General features: G+C 36.5%; 2 protein-coding genes across 2 annotated transcripts in view; one reads left to right on the plus strand and one right to left on the minus strand.

Moving 5' to 3' along the window:
* Positions 1-18753, minus strand: part of LOC123683872 — a 64892-nt gene that overhangs the window by 45139 nt on the left and 1000 nt on the right. The window contains exon 2 of the mRNA XM_045622846.1: positions 4520-4665. Within this exon, the coding sequence (XP_045478802.1) occupies positions 4520-4665 (146 nt within the window). The remainder of the gene's footprint in view (positions 1-4519; positions 4666-18753) is intronic.
* Positions 1-18753, plus strand: part of LOC123683871 (SH3 and multiple ankyrin repeat domains protein 3) — a 124529-nt gene that overhangs the window by 28701 nt on the left and 77075 nt on the right. The window contains exon 2 of the mRNA XM_045622840.1: positions 10188-10274. The gene's annotated coding sequence lies outside the window, so the exon portion shown is untranslated. The remainder of the gene's footprint in view (positions 1-10187; positions 10275-18753) is intronic.

The raw sequence follows: 18753 nt of genomic DNA on the forward strand, positions 1-18753 counted from the left end.
GACCGCCTAATTTCACGTTTTGGACCTGTGAATTGGCCTTCAAGATCTTATGATTTAACACCGCTAGCATACTTTCTGTGGGGCTGTGTGAAGTCATTGGTCTATGTGGATGAGCCACAAACCCTTGACCATTTGGAAGACAACATTCGCCGTGTTATTGCCGATATACGGCCACAAATGCTGGAAAAAGTAATCGAAAATTGGACGTCCAGATTGGACTACATCCGAGCCAGCCGTGGCGGTCATATGCCAGAAATCATATTTAAAATGTAATGCCACAAGATTGTCTTGCGGATGAATAAAATTCATGTCGATCGAATAATCCATCGTTGTTTTATTGCAATTTGAAGTTCTATAGCTCTAAAAAAAGCACCCTTCATATCAAAGTAGTCTATGACCTTATTCTTTCCAAAACCAACTTGACCGTTGGTGAAAAGTCGAACACTTCTCGCCAGCTCATATCGTACAATCTTCCCATAGCCACCTTCACACAATTTTCGCCTCATTCTATTCAAATGCACGTTCTCAAGTCGATCTTTGTGGAAGTATTTATTAACACCATTCCGGCACATAAAAGCCTCAAGTTTTCACGACAGGTTCAAGTGCGCACGGATCCTCTGCTTAAAAATCCCGGGGAACAATAAAGCGTCCATTGTTATATTTTCCTCGAAAGCCTTTCTGTCTAATCGAACGTGAAAGCATCTGTTGTGAGAAATTATTTGCATCTCAATTCGCACCTCTGTTTGTGGCCACTCTCGCTTTGACCAACTGGTTCTACTCTTTCGGACGAGGTGAAGAGCATTTGGGCATGACGTTTGAGTGATTGACCCCAAATTAATTTCGCAACAGAATTTCGATTTTTTTGTGTGAGGATAATCTGATCTGGATTAGCATAATGACACGCAATTACAAATATAATGATGAGGGAAATGTTCGAAATCGTAATTATTGTTCGTTTCCATGTTATTATTCGATAGGACTGACGTTTTGTTGTACATCAGGTGGCCTCAGTTGCTTGGAATTATTCCATCAGCAAGGACAATGAGAATTGTGTTATTTTTTGGGAAATATTGTTGATTTAATTCAATCGTTTTTTAAGTGATTCATCATATCCGTAGTTGAAGTCTCCAATCATTCTAAAGGGTGATTTTTTAGAGCTATAGAACTTTAAATTGCAATAAAACAACGATGGATTATTCGATTGACATGAATTTTATTTATCCGCAAGATAATCTTGTGGCATTACATTTTGAATATGATTTTTGGCATATTACCGCCACGGCTGGCTCGGATGTAGTCCAATCTGGACGTCCAATTTTCGATGACTTTTTCCAACATTTGTGGCCGTATATCGGCAATAACACGGCGAATGTTGTCTTCCAAATGGTCAAGGGTTTGTGGCTTATCCGCATAGACCAATGACTTTACATAGCCCCACAGAAAGTAGTCTAGCGGTGTTAAATCACAAAATCTTGGAGGCCAATTCACAGGTCCAAAACGTGAAATTAGGCGGTCACCAAACGTGTCTTTCAATAAAGCGATTGTGGCACGAGCTGTGTGACATGTTGCGCCATATTGTTGGAACCACAGGTCCTGGACATAATGGTTGTTCAATTCAGGAATGAAAAAGTTAGTAATCATGGATCTATACCGATCACCATTGACTGTAACGTTCTGGCCATCATCGTTTTTGAAGAAGTACGGACCAATGATTCCACCAGCCCATAAAGCGCACCCAACAGTCAGTTTTTCTGGATGTAACGGTGTTTCGACATACACTTGAGGATTAGCTTCACTCCAAATGCGGCAGTTTTGTTTGTTGACGTAGCCATTCAACCAGGAGTGCGCTTCATCGCTAAACAAAATAAAATGGACGTAGTGCGCGATACGTATTCCGCACAGAACTATTATTTTCGAAATGAAATTGCACTATTTGCAAGCGTTGTTCGGGCGTGAGTCTATTCATGATGAATTGCCAAACCAATCACTTGACAGCTGTTGAATCGGTCGCCATCTTGAACAGTAATGCCAACTCAAAGTTATATACCTCGAAAAAAAACACCCGTTAAATATAATCATAAAGGTCTCATTATTCTTTTCCTACTCATACAAAATAAAAAAATCCTTATTCACCTCCTACTTTTTAGGAAGACTTAACTATTGAATGCAGATTTACTTATTGTATTATACCTATTGTATACTGGTGCCTATTGAACTTCTATATTTGGGAGTTAATGAACTAATAAGGATAAAGTTATGGATATCGATGCCATAACTTTTTCTGAGGGGAATGCATTTGTAATTATCGAGGATTGTAGATTTTCGAGAGAGCAGCCATTCTTGAACGATTTCAGAAAAACGACTTCGTTGTTATCATGGAACAAGACGGCAAATTCGTGTTATTCCATTTTGTTTTTTGACAGGAAAAATGCCTGATTTCATAATTTAATGAAAAGGATACTGGAACATTGTTTTCTCAACTTTATTCCCATAATCCTGTCTTATATCCTGGTTCCTATACTCCTATACCGGTTCTGTTCCAAAGCAGTTCCATTATTCAAAGGAAACTCAATTTATTTTGTCGGTAAACTTCACGAAATGAGTTTGGGAGATATAACTTGATTTCAAGGAAAACTTTTGCATTAACTCCAATCAATAAAAGCTGACAGAAATAGCAGTCATATTCGGAATTTTTCCACATTTCGAGAGGAGATTCTTTGGAATCTGATAAAGTATTATAATTGGTTTTCTGAACTTAGATTATATTTTCAATATTTTAATTTTTAGCATTGATGTGTGAAATATAATGTTATTATTCAAATGCATCAGGGAACCTTTATAGCACGTTCTATTATAATAATAAAATAATCTGAATGGTGATTCAAAAATAGGTATAGTCTATTCACTTTAGGTATGAAATGTCTCCATGCGTAGTGCAGTTTTAGTATTTTTGCTGTCAACTGAAAACTGCCGATGTGTTGTTTCGATTGTAAATCGAATTTGAAGTTTTGACTTCATTCTTTGAAAATTAATTCGTTTTGGTAATGATGAAATGATTGATTTGAAACGTGAGAGTATTTTAACAACCTATTGGAAACAGCTAAGATAAATATAGTAGCTTCTGTGATACTGAGGATTATACCAAATGGTGAATGCGCAGGTCTCAGTAAAATCCACATCTTTGGCTTGAATACGACTTCTAGAACCGTCTTGTAAACTATGAAAGTTGAAAAACATGGTACAAATACTCAACACACAGTTATTACCTGAAGAAGTTGAATTTTTTCTGAGATCATCTACGGGACAAACTAAATGTTCATGAATTGTAGGAGGTGAGCTTGCTGCAAGGTTTTGTGGACAAACAGACCGACAGACACAAAATTATAGTTGTCCAGATTGAATGTGAATGTATTTTTCAAGGGGAATATCGACATCGGAGCTCAAAAATTTGTTTAAAAGTGAGTGCAAAGCTTCTTTTCTCTCCGGAAGTAAAATTTGTTTAAAAGTGAGTGCAAAGCTTCTTTTCTCTCCGGAAGTAAAATGATGAAAGTTCAAAGCTATTTATTATCTGAAGTTAAAACTTCGACATCTATTCAATCCGCAAGTCATCCCTTTCGAGTGCAAAGAGAAACCTCAATAATTCAATAGAATTATTGCTTCTGTTGGAAGTCCATTGTGTTCCTTCAGGTATTGTGGCATTGAAATGAATCGCATATCAATTATGATGATAATTCGAGAGCATTCATACTGAAAGGATTTGAAGGGATTATCACTTCAACAAAATGCTTTCTGAAAGCCGAATAGTTTATCTACCTATTAGCACATATATAAATAGCTGAAGTTCAGTTGATGCCCTACCGCCAAGATGGAAAAAATATTAAGAGAAAGAATTCTCAGAGTTTTTTCTTGACAAAGCTTAAACCATGAATATAATTATACGTTATTGGAACGGTTGAGTATAGAAATTAAGAAAAAACATCCTCAAATACCAACAAAAATGCTCTATCACCAAGACAATGCTCCAGGGAAAGAAGTTTAACTTTAAAGAAGAAGTGATTGTCGAGGTTTAAGCCTATTTCGAGAGGAAAGATGAATTTTTATACAGTAAAGGCATTGAAAAGTTAAAGAAACGTTGCACTACCATTCTTGCAGGTGACTATGCTGACGTATAAAGTCGTTTATTTAAGAAAATATGTGTTTTGACTAGTGAGGCCCGTAACCTATTGTGTGAAGATTTACATCAGTGCTTTCCTCAGTTTTATTTGTATTATTTATCACCCACTTGCCCCAATAAAACGAAAAAACGGTAGTACGGACCTGAATTGCATCTCGTTACATGCATAGGTGGGCATCTGAAGTCGGTCCTGCGAATCATATATCATACCTGGTCGGTTCTATCCTTTATTGCCTAATGTAGGCGTTCAGTTAACTTTCGCATGCATATTTAATGCCGTATCCTCTCACTTTTATTTACTCTTATTATTTTCAGCAACCTAAACTGTCAATAAATCACATTTACCCACATTAAGCTGCCTCATATAACCAATAGAAATCCAACTCGTAGTAGGTTTTTTTTCCTCTTCCGTTTGGTTCGAGTAACAAAGAGTGGGTGGCTGCAGGTCTACTGGGCAAAGCAGCACTCTCGCTGAAGCAGTCTGAATTTGGCTGAAAGAGGAGAATTGAGATGTAAAATACTGTGACGTCTTTATAAGGGAACATGCAATCGATGATTGTTCTCTGTAGGCAAGAAAGAGTTGTTCATACGTTTTATTACAAGACCTACGAACTTGATCAATTTGAATGTTAAAATACTTCTAAATAACAATATCATGCAGAAATATTTCGACAGTCTTTTAAATTAGAGCTATTAGAGAGTTTTCTCACTATGGTTCAAGATGGAGAGAGAAAGTGGCATAACTTGCCTTAAAACTTGAAGTTATTGTAGAAATAAGGTTTTTTTGGGAATAGTAGATGTATTCCTGTATAATAGGAAGAGATCCCTCAATTTATTATTATTAAGTAGACTGGTTGCAATCGAGAAATCTTGGGATAAATTTCATTTCTACCCGAACTCATTTTCAATTCTATTTTAATATAAATTGTGTTGGTTTATATTCGATGAAAATCTATGATTCAACTCATGTATACATCGTCTTAAAATATAATAATTAAAAAAACAGTTATCAAAGATAACTGATATCTCCTTTGGTACACTCTTCGTGAGCTCACAGTTTACACCCAGTGCAGACATTTAGGGATTAAAATTTTCCTTCAATCTAATGAGAGTGACAAGAAAATTTGGCGTTCGGAATGAAGTACTTGTAATGTTTTCAACAAAAGTCTAATCGTGGATTGATCAATAGTTTTTATTTCGTTTGATTTTCTACACTCGATCGCTATGCAACGCGAAACACGCAATTTGACCCAAGAGGAATGTGTCCAAGCGGTATTTTTGCGAGAAGAAGGGTGGACATTAATTGTAGAAAGGTTTGGAGTTTCCCATACAAGTGTGTCCAGAATGTTGCAGCGATTCAGGGAGACAGGTATGAATGTCTGAAGACCAGGACAGGGTAGACCACGGGTAACAACTGCCATTCAAGAACGTTACTTGAGAGTTTCTTCGTTGAGACAACGGTTTGCAACCGCTCGCCTCCTTCAAAATCAGCTTGAGCAAACTCTTGGGGTGCAAATCACCACTCAGACAATAAGAAATCGCCTCAGAGAATATGATTTAAGGCCTCGGGTCGCGGCAAGAGGCCCAGCTCTTACCCCAGCCCATCGAAGGGCGCGTTTGGATTTTGCGAGAGAGCATATCCATTGGGAAGAGGCTGATTGGGAAAGAGTTCTCTTCACATATGAGTCTAGATTCTGCATCTACCATTGTGATCGACGTTCCCTTGTATACAGACGTCCTCATGAAAGATATGCTCAGTGCAATTTCCTGAATACTACTGGTTTCGGGGGAGGATCGATTATGGTATGGGGTGGAATATCTTTGACTGCTCGCACAGACCTAGTGGTCGTTGATAATGGAGCTATGAATGCTGATAGGTATATAAGGAACATTCTTGAAGAGCATGTAGTGCCATTTGCCCCATACATTGGTGAAAATATCATTTTTATGGACGATAATGCCAGACCCCATCGTGTGCGCATCGTTCAGGAGTACCTTGAAGAGGTTGAAGTCTCTCGAATGGAATGTCCAGCAAGAAGTCCAGATCTCAATCCGATTGAGCAGGTTTGGGACAACCTCAATAGAAGGCTGAGAAGTTCAGAAAATCATCCAGCTACTCTCAATGACTTAGGAATCCAACTCAGATAAGTCTGGGAAGGATTAGATCAGAACATTTTGAGATCACTCATTTTGAGTATGATCCGTCGTTGCCGAGCTGTAATTAACGCAAGAGGTAGAAATACCAAGTATTAAATCACTTATCATTATTCCAGTATTTTGAAAATTGTTTATTTCTCTTCTTCCACATAAGATTCGGTGAAATCCTGAATTTTTCTTCCTTTTAATGTGTCTTGTTTCGTTCAAAACCTTACCGAGAGAACATAAAAAATATGTTATAAAGTCAATGTAGAGTTAACTTTCATTAAAACTGAGATTTTCAGAATGTGCGTTAATTTTTTTGCGCAGTGTAGTATAGAAATTATATCTCTCACTTCGATTCTGACAAAACTTCAGATCAGAATAGCGAACCCTCAGAGAGAAGAAATTGAATGGAGGACAACTATCGACATTTTCAAGTACTATCAAATCCCTACATACCAAAGCTTGTCGGAAATTGATATTGAGTGAATAATGGAAGCATACTTCCTGCAACATTGGCCAATATTTTTTTTCGTTTTACCGGCCCTGATGCCGAAATGGCAATCGTCCGTTGTTCTGGCAACGGCTAGAAGACGAGAGAAACAGAGTGCATAGAGCGAGATGGTTGCTTAGCGACGTGTCGGATAGTCTGATCTGATCGATAACTCGACACAGGATCTTGGTATAGCTGCACACGTTGTCACCTAACCAAGTAAGGTCCTCCTAATTACTGCAGTAAAATAAAGGAATGGAGACGCTAATTGGTAAAATTTTCGATCTGGACCAACGGAGGCTGTGGCAATTAGCCGAACATTTGTTTTGGGTTATTCGTTCCTGTTAGTATTTATGAGCGGTATTCTGAGGAAAAACCTGTTACGGAATACCGGCAATGAAACTCAATTAGGCTCTATAAGAGTTATTTTGTTATTTTTCAACGGTATTTGATGGTTTCTGCACCATGAAAGCAAGACTATTGCATTTTTTTGCTCGACCTATTTATAATGAATTTGTATATAGAGGGTGTTTTTTTGAGAGCTATAGAACTTTAAATTGCAATAAAACAACTATGGATTATTCGATTGACATGTATTTTATTTATCCGCAAGATAATCTTGTGGCATTACATTTTAAATATGATTTCTGGCATATGACCGCCACGGCTGGCTCGGATGTAGTCCAATCTGGACGTCCAATTTTCGATGACTTTTTCCAACATTTGTGGCCGTATATCGGCAATAACATGGCGAATGTTGTCTTCAAAATGGTCAAGGGTTTGTGGCTTATCCGCATAGACCAATGACTTTACATAGCCCCACAGAAAGTAGTCTAGCGGTGTTAAATCACAAGATCTTGGAGGCCAATTCGCAGGTCCAAAACGTGAAATTAGGCGGTCACCAAACGTGTCTTTCAATAAATCGATTGTGGCACGAGCTGTGTGACATGTTGCGCCGTCTTGTTGGAACCACAGCTCCTGGACATCATGGTTGTTCAATTCAGGAATGAAAAAGTTAGTAATCATGGCTCTATACCGATCACCATTGACTGTAATGTTCTGGCCATCATCGTTTTTGAAAGAAGTACGGACCAATGATTCCACCAGCTCATAAAGCGCACCAAACAGTCAGTTTTTCTGGTTGTAACGTTGTTTCGACATACACTTGTGGATTAGCTTCACTCCAAATGCGGCAGTTTTGTTTGTTGACGTAGCCATTCAACCAGAAGTGCGCTTCATCACTAAATAAAATAAAATGGACGTAGTGCGCGATACGTATTCCGCATAGAACCATTATTTTCGAAATAAAATTGCACTATTTGCAAGCGTTGTTCAGCGTGAGTCTATTCATAATGAATTGCCAAACCAAACTGAGAATAAATCACTTGACAGCTGTTAAATCGGTCGCCATCTTGAACAGTAATGCCAACTTAAAGTTATATACCTCGAAAAAAAAAACACCCGTTAGTAATATGCGATCGCCAAAACTGCAATAGGCGTATATGAACAGAGAACAGACGAGCGCTCAAAAGCAAATTTTTTCATTTATGGTACAAATTAATACCCAAACTTCGGAATCGGCTTCTGCGATTCGGTTCGATCCTCAGAACGGAAATAAAGTGATAATTTCTACTCATCTGGCACGTACAGCATCCGTTTAAAATGGTGGTAGGTTCTAATGGGAACTGGTTACTTCAAACGGCTGGAAAACTGGAATTTATGGCAACAACTCAACTACGTTCACTAATTTCCCAATTAACGGGTTAATCATTTTCGAACGTTACTTAATTGGCCATTTAGAGCCGATGAATGAATGAGAGTAATCCAGGATAGAGCTCCTGTAATCGTTTTTCTTATTGGATCAAGATGGAGCTTGAATTGGGTGTGTTTATTATGAGATAAATTTGTTGTTGTTTGTGAGTATACTCAACGAAGGTTGGTTCGTTGCATAAAGTCATTTATACAGGGTGATTCACCGGGATGACCTATTACACGTTTATGGAAAACTAAACATAAGTTTGAGCTGAAAATTTGCATATTGGGGTTTGAGATTATGATCTTTCTTCCTAAAATATTTTCAGATCTCTACAATTTCCGGTTATATCAGAAACAGACTACTACTTCCTTATTTCAATTGGTACACCCAGTATATTATTGCATGATTAGATAGCATTTTTGATGACAATTTCGGTAATATGCCATACCTTGGATAAAAACTCAACAGTTCATGAGTTGATGGGATTCTTATGAAAAAAATGGTTATTCTATGAGCACACACACATCTATTGTATTTTTGTCCACCCTGTACCAATTGAAATATACATGTGATACATTTTGGAATCAGCTCAGCTAGCGAAAATTGAGACAAAATGGGGGTGTTACATTTAGAAAAATGACGGTGACGTCATTACTCGAAAGTAATTCACCCTGTATATTAGATTATTATTGTAAAATTCGGTAAATTAAAATAAAAAATCGACGTGTTTCAGGATTATTTCTTAAAATGGTCTGTTTAGCTAAAAATGAATTTGTTCCATACTTTACGGACACAGAATAATATATATTCATAATTAAACTGCTTTTGAGGAATTTATAGTATCTATTAACAAACAGCATGAGTTATAATCACTCACTACTTCAACTCACAATGATAAATCTGAAAAGATGGATCTGTGCTTCTATACTTCTCTGCTTTCATTCGATTGGCCGAAAAGGAACATTCCATTATTGTTATTGAGGGGAGGAATGTCCGAGGAAATAATTTTGACGTTTCCAAACCAAGTTGATATCTAATTATTGTGAATGTTTTGCTGAGAACGATTAATTCAGATAGTGAAGATGAAATATTATATACAATTCCAAAAGTCAAGCAATTAATGTTACCATACAGAATTACTATATGCCCGAAAGAAATATGAAGGAATTTACAAAAATTTTCAAGATTGGTGTAGCAGTAAGAACATTAAGTCATCGTTTACAGGTAATGTTTTTTGGTATATTTTAGTGAAGTTAGCACTAAATATGAAACATCGTCTCTATAGACTTTCCACTCCATGCTAAGAAGCACACTCAACATGATTAATGATATCAATATAGAGAATTTAAAATTACGTAATTTCTTAAACGTCAATCACAGAAAACTAAAACGGCAGAACTTATACTGGTTGGTCAAAATGACTAATTACAATCTAAAATTTATATAGCATCGTTATAGGTAACTCTTAAGGTTATTCTTAAAACTTTTGAAACAAATATCACTTATACGTCCTTGAAATCTTGATACTGATTACTTTCGAAGCATCTCATATATTTCTGGATATTAATAATAATAATCGTACCTCGTTGCTGGGATTAGTAATAACAAATTTATCTTTATTCCAGGTTTACATCAGGAGGAAGTTAAAGGATGTACCAGCAATGGCGAGAAAGTGGATTTTTTTCGACTACCAATCCGAATGAATGTTGAACGTAAGAAGTTTTAAGCTATTAATATACGGTTAAGGCACTTTTAATGCGGTCGAATGAGATTTGACTCGTAAACTGGATAATAAACTTAGCATCAAGACTAACGACATTAAGAAGACTGTGCCAATTACTCTAAGATTACGTTAAGCATTGTTTACATGAAAGCGTGAAAAATTGGAATGGAATAAGGGTAATTTACCTTGCCGTTTTTCTTTTTACAAGTGAAAAATATCTGATAGAATGAACAAATAGAATTTTCTTCAATCTGAAACTGAGGAATAATGTTAAGGGTTTTCCAATAGGAATGATACAATTTACAATAGTTAAAATGGCAACACCGTGTATCATTTATGACATTTATTATGTCATTTGTGTTCTTTAGGTTTTGTCATTTAATCATGGAAAGATACACGCTTCAACAATGTTTGAAAATTGTTGAATTGTTCAATCAAAATATTCATACATTTTTCATAAATGAGCACTGATATTGATGAATCAATTCAACAATTTCTAAACGTTGTTGAAGCCTGTACCTTTCCATGAATAATTGGAATAACCTACTCAACATATATGACATAAGAAATTCTAAAGAAATAGTCAGTGTTACCATTATAATCATTTTAATTGTATGATTTCTATTACAAAATCCTTTCTATAAGGTTGATTATGGAATAGGTATTTATAAAGGGTGTTTTTTTTAGAGCTATAGAACTTTGAATTGCAATAAAACAACGATGGATTATTCGATTGACATGAATTCTATTTATCCGCAAGATAATCTTGTGGCATTACATATTAAATATGGCTCGGATGTAGTCCAATCTGGACGTCCAATTTTCGATGACTTTTTCCAACGTTTGTGGCCGTATATCGGCAATAACACGGCGAATGTTGTCTTCCAAATGGTCAAGGGTTTGTGATTATCCATAGACCAATGACTTTACATAGTCCCACAAAAAGTAGTCTAGCGGTGTTAAATCACAAGATCTTGGAGGCCAATTCACAGGTCCAAAACGTGAAATTAGGCGGTCAACAAACGTGTCTTTCAATAAATCGATTGTGGCACGAGCTGTGTGACATGTTGCGCCGTCTTGTTGGAACCACAGCTCCTGGACATCATGGTTGTTCAATTCAATTCAGGAATGAAAAAGTTAGTAATCAGGGCTCTATACCGATCACCATCGACTGTAAGGTTCTGGCCATCATCGTTTTTGAAGAAGTACGGACCAATGATTCCACCAGCCCCAAAAGGGCACCAAACAGTCAGTCTTTCTGGATATAACGGTGTTTCGACATACACTTGAGGATAAGCTTTATTCCAAATGCGGCAGTTTTGTTTGTTGACGTAGCTATTCAACCAGAAGTGCGCTTCATCGCTAAACAAAATAAAATGGACGTAGTGCGCGATACGTATTCCGCACAGAATCATTATTTTCGAAATAAAATTGCACTTTTTGCAAGCGTTGTTCAGGCGTGAGTCTATTCATGATGAATTGCCACACCAAACTGAGAATGAAATCTATGTTTATTACTCTATGCAGATAATAGAAAAATCCGTGACGGGAGATTTCCGAGCACCAACATATTATAATGAAGGATAACCATGAAATCTGGAAGGTATGGCAGATGAACAGATTTTCCACATAAAAACTTAAATCAGTGATGAAAAACTCCTGGACCAATTGTTCATTTAATTTAACGACATCCTGTATCTTACCCAGATTCAACCAAGATAAAATACTCTTTTAATTGAAAGTTTATAATCTCAACATCAACAGAAACTGAAATACTTCATTGACCACGGTGAAAACTGGTATGTTGCGTTATAACTGGACTTCTAGTTTGGTACAAAAAAAAGTCGTATTCAGATATCAATCAATTTCCACTCGATTGTCACATCGAACTTAATTGGAACTGGAGCTAGACTATCGGCATGGAATGTACTCTAGATTCATTGATAAACCAGATCGAAAACGAAACAATGAAACAAGTCCGGTAAGATACCAGATCTAAAGCTCGACGCGGTGTCAATAACGAGCATAGAATCGCGACAAAGCCCGCCGAGCAAAGTCACACATGCGCACAGAGTGTGAAAGTCTGCTTATCTACGAAATATCGAATAACCCCAAGAGCAACTGGTTTAATTTTATAATAATACGCTTCAATTTGTCAAAGGCACGTATGCAATGAAGTTATATAATAATTGGTCCCATTCTATGTCGTTTTTTCGACGTGTTTTCCAAAAAAATTCGCTCATTGCAAAATACACGTCGAATGACACTGGTTTGGTTTCTTGTATGCGTTTGGGTTTTTTGTTACGTTTAATTGATCGTTATATTAAGCTTAATAGCGTTTAGTGCTTGATTAGATTGGAGCACGGCTTTGCAGTCTCTGAACGCTATTAAATCGTATGGTTTGTCTGGATTTGAGCAGAGCACTTTGTTGGGTAGGAAGGTGAACAAGTTCTTATTTGAATATTCGAAGAAATGTTGCGTATGAGCGAGTCGGTTTATGTCCATTTTTGGATGGGTTTTAGATTGAAGCTATGTAGTGAAATTGTGGCTATTATTTTCTGTCTGCTTTTAGATACGTGTGCGAATTCATTCAGTTTTTTTTTCCTAACTCAACATTGCACCTAGGATTTTCGTATTTCATTTATGAGCCCAATACGCTCTATTAGTGATGACGCCACACACCGCCATTTTAGTTCTCCTGTCAGTGTTCGGAATCCAAACAAACAAATTGTCATTCAAATTAGTACGTTGTCGTTGAAGAAATTGACTTATTTTGATAAATAAGATTATTTTAGGAACGATTTTACTATTAATTGATAGACAGAAGGCACGAGATTAATGCCAGTAAGTTCGAACTTGAAGTTCAACTAATAAACACGGCTTTTTACAAAATCTGGGAAATGATACAGAATTCAAACTTACTGGTACTAACCTTGTTCCTTCTTTCTACCCATTAATGCTGAAATCGTTCCTCAATTACTCTTATTTATGGAAATAAGCCAATTCCTTCAACGACACCGTACTAATTTGAATGACAATTTATTTGTTTGGATTCCGAACACTGACAGGAGAACCAAAAATGGCGGTGTGGGACGTCACACTAATAGAGTGTATTTGTGTGCCTAGTGTTTTTTATAGATAGAGCTTTGATCTGCAACATATTGAGGTTTCAAGTCTGTGTTTTGCTTCAAAGAGATTTGCCAGCCTTGAGAATATTATCGAAATGTTTTAGAAAATTTCAGTTTACAACCTATAATTTCTGAAATAAGGGACTAATCTCTGAACTGCAAGCATTTTTAGAATCTACACCATCGAATCAATCGATATAATATAAAATTTTCACGTGAAAACTTTTAATTTTCCTGAAAAAAAAAATGTTTTTCAAGTTACATAGTATAATATACCGGGGTATCATAAGAATATCCAAAAACAGGTATAATCAAGAATGAAGATCAGTTGTAAACTGCGTAATTTTGAGGTCAATCCTTAGTTGAACCATGAAACAAGGTAACTCGGATCACATTTAATGCATGGTTCAATCCATGTTCTTTTAATATAGTAAAGAGCATGAGTTGAATGAGCTAACCTCGATTCGCTTTTTAGAGTGTTTTCACTTGGTAGCATTTACTCATTTGACATGGAAAATTAGTTTTTCATGCGTACTTACACACATTTTACACCCAGTAAATTAATTATTTTATCCCTAGCCTTGTCGTTTTTATTGAAGTTCAAGATTAGAGTAGATTGCTTTCTGTTGAGAAAAACTTTGAGGACATAAGAAAAACATGTATACCTAATTTTATGTTCACGGTGTAGTAAAAATGAAAAAAAGAGTTATTTGACTGGATCATATGATTTCACTTATATATTTTCAATTTTATAGCTTTGTTGAAGGTTGTTACGTTTCTGTTATTTTTAATTTTTATATACTTATAACGGGTGTTTTTTTGCGAGGTATATAACTTTATGTTGGCATTACTGTTCAAGATAGTGACCGATTTAACAGCTGTCAAGCGATTCATTCTCAATTTGGTTTGGCAATTCATCATGAATAGACTCACGCCTGAACAACGCTTGCAAATAGTGCAATTTTATTTCGAAAATATTGCTTCTGTGCGGAATACGTATCGCGCACTACGTCCATTTTATTTTGTTTAGCGCTGAAGCGCACTTCTGGTTGAATGGCTACGTCAACAAACAAAACTGCCGCATTTGGAGTGAAGCTAGACCTCGAGTGTATGTCGAAACACCGTTACATCCAGAAAAACTGACTGTTTGGTGCGCTTTATGGGCTGGTGGAATCATTGGTCCGTACTTCTTCAAAAACGATGATGGCAGAACGTTACAGACAATGGTGATCGGTATAGAGCCATGATTACTAACTTTTTCATTCCTGAATTGAACAACCATGATGTCCAGGAGCTGTGGTTCCAACAAGACGGCGGAACATGTCATACAGCTCGTGCCACAATCGATTTATTGAAAGAGACGTTTGGTGACCGCCTAATTTCACGTTTTGGATCTGTGAATTGGTCTCCAAGATCTTGTGATTTAACACCGCTAGACTACTTTCTGTAAAGTCATTGGTCTATGCGGATAAGCCACAAACCCTTGACCATTTGGAAGACAACATTCGCCGTGTTATTGCCGATATACGGCCACAAATGTTGGAAAAAGTCATCGAAAATTGGACGTCCAGATTGGACTACATCCGAGCCAGCCGTGGCGGTCATATGCCAGACATCATATTTAAAATGTAATGCCACAAGATTATCTTGCGGATAAATAACATTCAGGTCAATCGAATAATCCATCGTTGTTTTATTGTAATTTAAAGTTCTATAGCTTTAAAAAAACACCCTTTATATACTTTTCTGTCGGTCTGGCCAATATCTCTCGAACCGAAAAACTTATAAACATGAAATTTTCAGGGTAGTGTATCTCGAATGCCTTTGTTAGATTACTCAAGTTCGAGAGTTATCATGTATACGGCTGGACGAACGGACATAATTGAATTTAAGGAAGGATTTTCAATTAGTGAGTTTAACTTGGAGAGTTATATAAATCTTGATTTTTTCAGGGAACTGAAATTAAACCTCTTATTAACGTTTTCCGAATCTATTATAACGACGTATCCTGTAATTATTTTTGCACCTCATTAGTTTTTGATGGACCATGACCGCCAAAATATCTCCATATTTCCACGAAACTGCCAAAAATTGTTGTAGAACACGAACCCTTCTCCCAAAAACGAAAGAGTTATAAATCTACGTCAACCCACAAATTATTGCATGTTGGTGTTCCTCAGGAGCCGACAAAGCTAATCGAGTTCTGCAATATTCCTTTAATTTGGGTGTCATTATGCCCTGTTTCAAAACGAATTTGGGTCGGTATTCGAAATGAACTGAGATTTTATTTAAATGACACCCGATGCTAATTAGATGGACACAATTTTTTTGATCTTTTTTCGCTTCTTCTTTCGCGAATGGAGTGGGTCAAGAGAAAGATGTAACCGAATAAAAAGTTTTGTCATCGTTGTTATTCAATGTAAAAGATTCAGGAATCAGGAGTTTTTCATTCTGCAAATAAGTACGTGGTATTAGAAAACAGTTTGCGGTTTGGACCAAAAATGTACCTATAGGGTGTTGATAAAAAGATCATGAACTTGGACAACTCAAATTCATAAAAACTCAAGATTTTCAGGTTAGAACCTATATTTTTTATTATTTCAGTCGATACTACGTCCAAAAATAGTGGGGGTTACTTAAGCAAACCCTATACCTAAAATGAATACTTTAAGAGTTATCGAACCTTAAATGAGGAACAAACTGCAATTTCCCACTGTGTGGAGTAGTCTGTGACTTCCGGAAAACACAGAAAGAAGCTAAAATTCGATGTTCGGATAACTAAATTTTACATTTCATAAATTATAATTCATTTTTCGTTGGGATTTTTAAAAAATCTATAAACCAATACAATTTTCAATTACGAATAATTCATTTCTCTAATTCTGTGGTTATTCTATTCATTCTTAAACATCTTGTAGAACCAAATCGTGCGAGAATATATCAGAAACGCACAGTTTTCATGGTTATATTTTATTATTATATGTTGGTACTCGGAACTTTCCGCCACGGCTTTATCTGTCAATTCATCAATTTGCCTTAAAAAAATTAGTTCTGCCAACCAACATTTTTCAATGCAAAAATCACTAAATGATATTTATGGAAATATTTCATTAATTTCAATAAAAATGCAATGAATTAGAGAAAATAATGTATAATACTCGTACAGAAGGCTCATTCTACCATTCGTTAATTCAAAAACTCGCCACTTCGTGGCTCGTTTTTGAATTTTGAACTTGTGGAAGAATATCAATGCCTTCTTCACTTGTATTATAAATAACTATTCTATTCTTGAAATGTCAGATTTAGTTATGGAAACGTCGAATTTTAGTTTCTTTCTGTGCTTACCGGAAGTCACAGACTACACCACACAGTGAGGAATAACTGTTTTTCCTCATTTAAGCTTTTTCCTCGATAACTTTTGAAGTATTAATTTTAGGTATAGGGTTTGCTGAAGTAACCCCCTCTATTTTTGTACGTAGAGTCGACTGAAATTATAAAAAATATAGGTTCTAATTTGAAAATCTTGAGTTTTGATGAATTTGAGTTGTCCAAGTTCATGATCTCCTTATGAACAAGCTGTACATTTTTTGTCCAAACCGCAAACAGTCTTATAATACTACGTATTTGCAGAATCGAAAAAGAAAAACAATTTTTCTAAAAAAGGCTTTTTCTGCAGAAAAATTTAAAAAAATGTGAGTCCCCATCGCCACTCTTTTTTTCATAAGAATCTCATTAACTCATCAACCGTTGAGTTCTCACCCAAGGTATGGCATATTGCCTAAATTGTCATCAAACAAGCTATCTGAAGATGCAATAATATACGGGGTGTGCCATTTGAAATAAGGAAGTAGTGGTCTGTTTCCGGTATAACCGGAAGTCGTAGAGATCTGAAAATATTTTAGGGAGAAAGATCATTGTCTCAAACCCCAATATGCAAATTTTCAGCTCAAAATTATGATAAGTTTTACATAAACGTCTAATACGCCATCCCGGGGAATCACCCTGTTTACACTTCAGTGGTCTACTATAGCTCTCTTAGTTTAACAGACTTGTTATTCCTGCTTTTATTGAATATTCGTTCCACAATTTTGCTGTAAGAAATAATAGTGCAAAATCCGCCTTTTCACACAACAACCAAACCGACACCAAAAAAACCATAAAAATCCCATAATTCTCAAACTCTCACCGGTAACGCGCATACGGAACCCTCCGAGATCCTCTCAACCTTCCATATCGTTGCCGATCTCCGCCAGAAAACACAAGAAACTTCCATTAAACTCCAATATGGTGAACCTAATTTATTGCAACTCTTAACCCCCAGCATCCTCTCGCAGCAAATCATCTCCCGCGGATTGGAGATGGAGAGAAAGAGATAAGGAGAGAGAGAGAGAGAACCTGAAGGTACCCACACGTTTTACGCGTTGTCAATTCGACGGGAACGGAACCCGCAATCATACGCGTTCAAAATCCTCCGTCGTTTTTCCGATATCGCATCGCTGGGGCATCGCATCTAATCTGATCTTTGTCCCGTGCTGCTGCTGCGTTTTTTTATTGAAATTACCCGTGTAGGTCGACGTAATAAGCGGGTTACATTTGCCGCCGGGATTCCATCATCCGACTCCGCGTGGAATTGCTAGAGACAGTGACGTATCAGCGGGGATGCTCGAAGAACTGGCCAATGTGTAGCTCCCTCCACATCGAAAAGACCCGAATCATGGCGAATTCGATTCAGGATCTCCATGTCTACACACCAGTCAAGAATTTAAAAATTGGTGTTCCACATGGGTCAATTCTTGGACCGATCCTCTTCGTAATATTCGGAATAAAGTATCGAGATTTCGGGGTCGTATTTTTCAGGTCAAAATAAGACTTTTTTTCTCTATGAACATGTGTCCGCAAACGCTTCGTTACCGAATTACAGAGCGTTAAAGTTTCAAGATTTTTTTTAGTTTTTTCTTCATAGCTTTTACAGTTTTTGAGATATTAATATCAAATTTGAAATATATGTTAGGGATCTTCTTCATCCAAACAAAATCTTTTCCATCCTTCTTTTTCACCAAAAGTTGACGACGCATAAATTATAATTAAATCTGAAAACAACAAAAGAAAAGAAACAGAAAGGAGCAATAAATGTTATAGTTTCCATTATATTGATTTGAAGTTAGTGACCCATTCTAAAACTGAATGTATATCTTGCAAGCCACCATGAGATTCATAAATGGGACAACTATTCATCAAATGGTCAATGGTTTCGTCTACGCCACCCTCACATAGTGGACTTTCAATAGAATTCCTTTTGAAGAGCATACTATTGCAACGACAATCACCAGTCCTAAGTCG

Source organism: Harmonia axyridis, chromosome 7, assembly GCF_914767665.1.
Source record: "Harmonia axyridis chromosome 7, icHarAxyr1.1, whole genome shotgun sequence".
Taxonomy (NCBI): domain Eukaryota; kingdom Metazoa; phylum Arthropoda; class Insecta; order Coleoptera; family Coccinellidae; genus Harmonia; species Harmonia axyridis.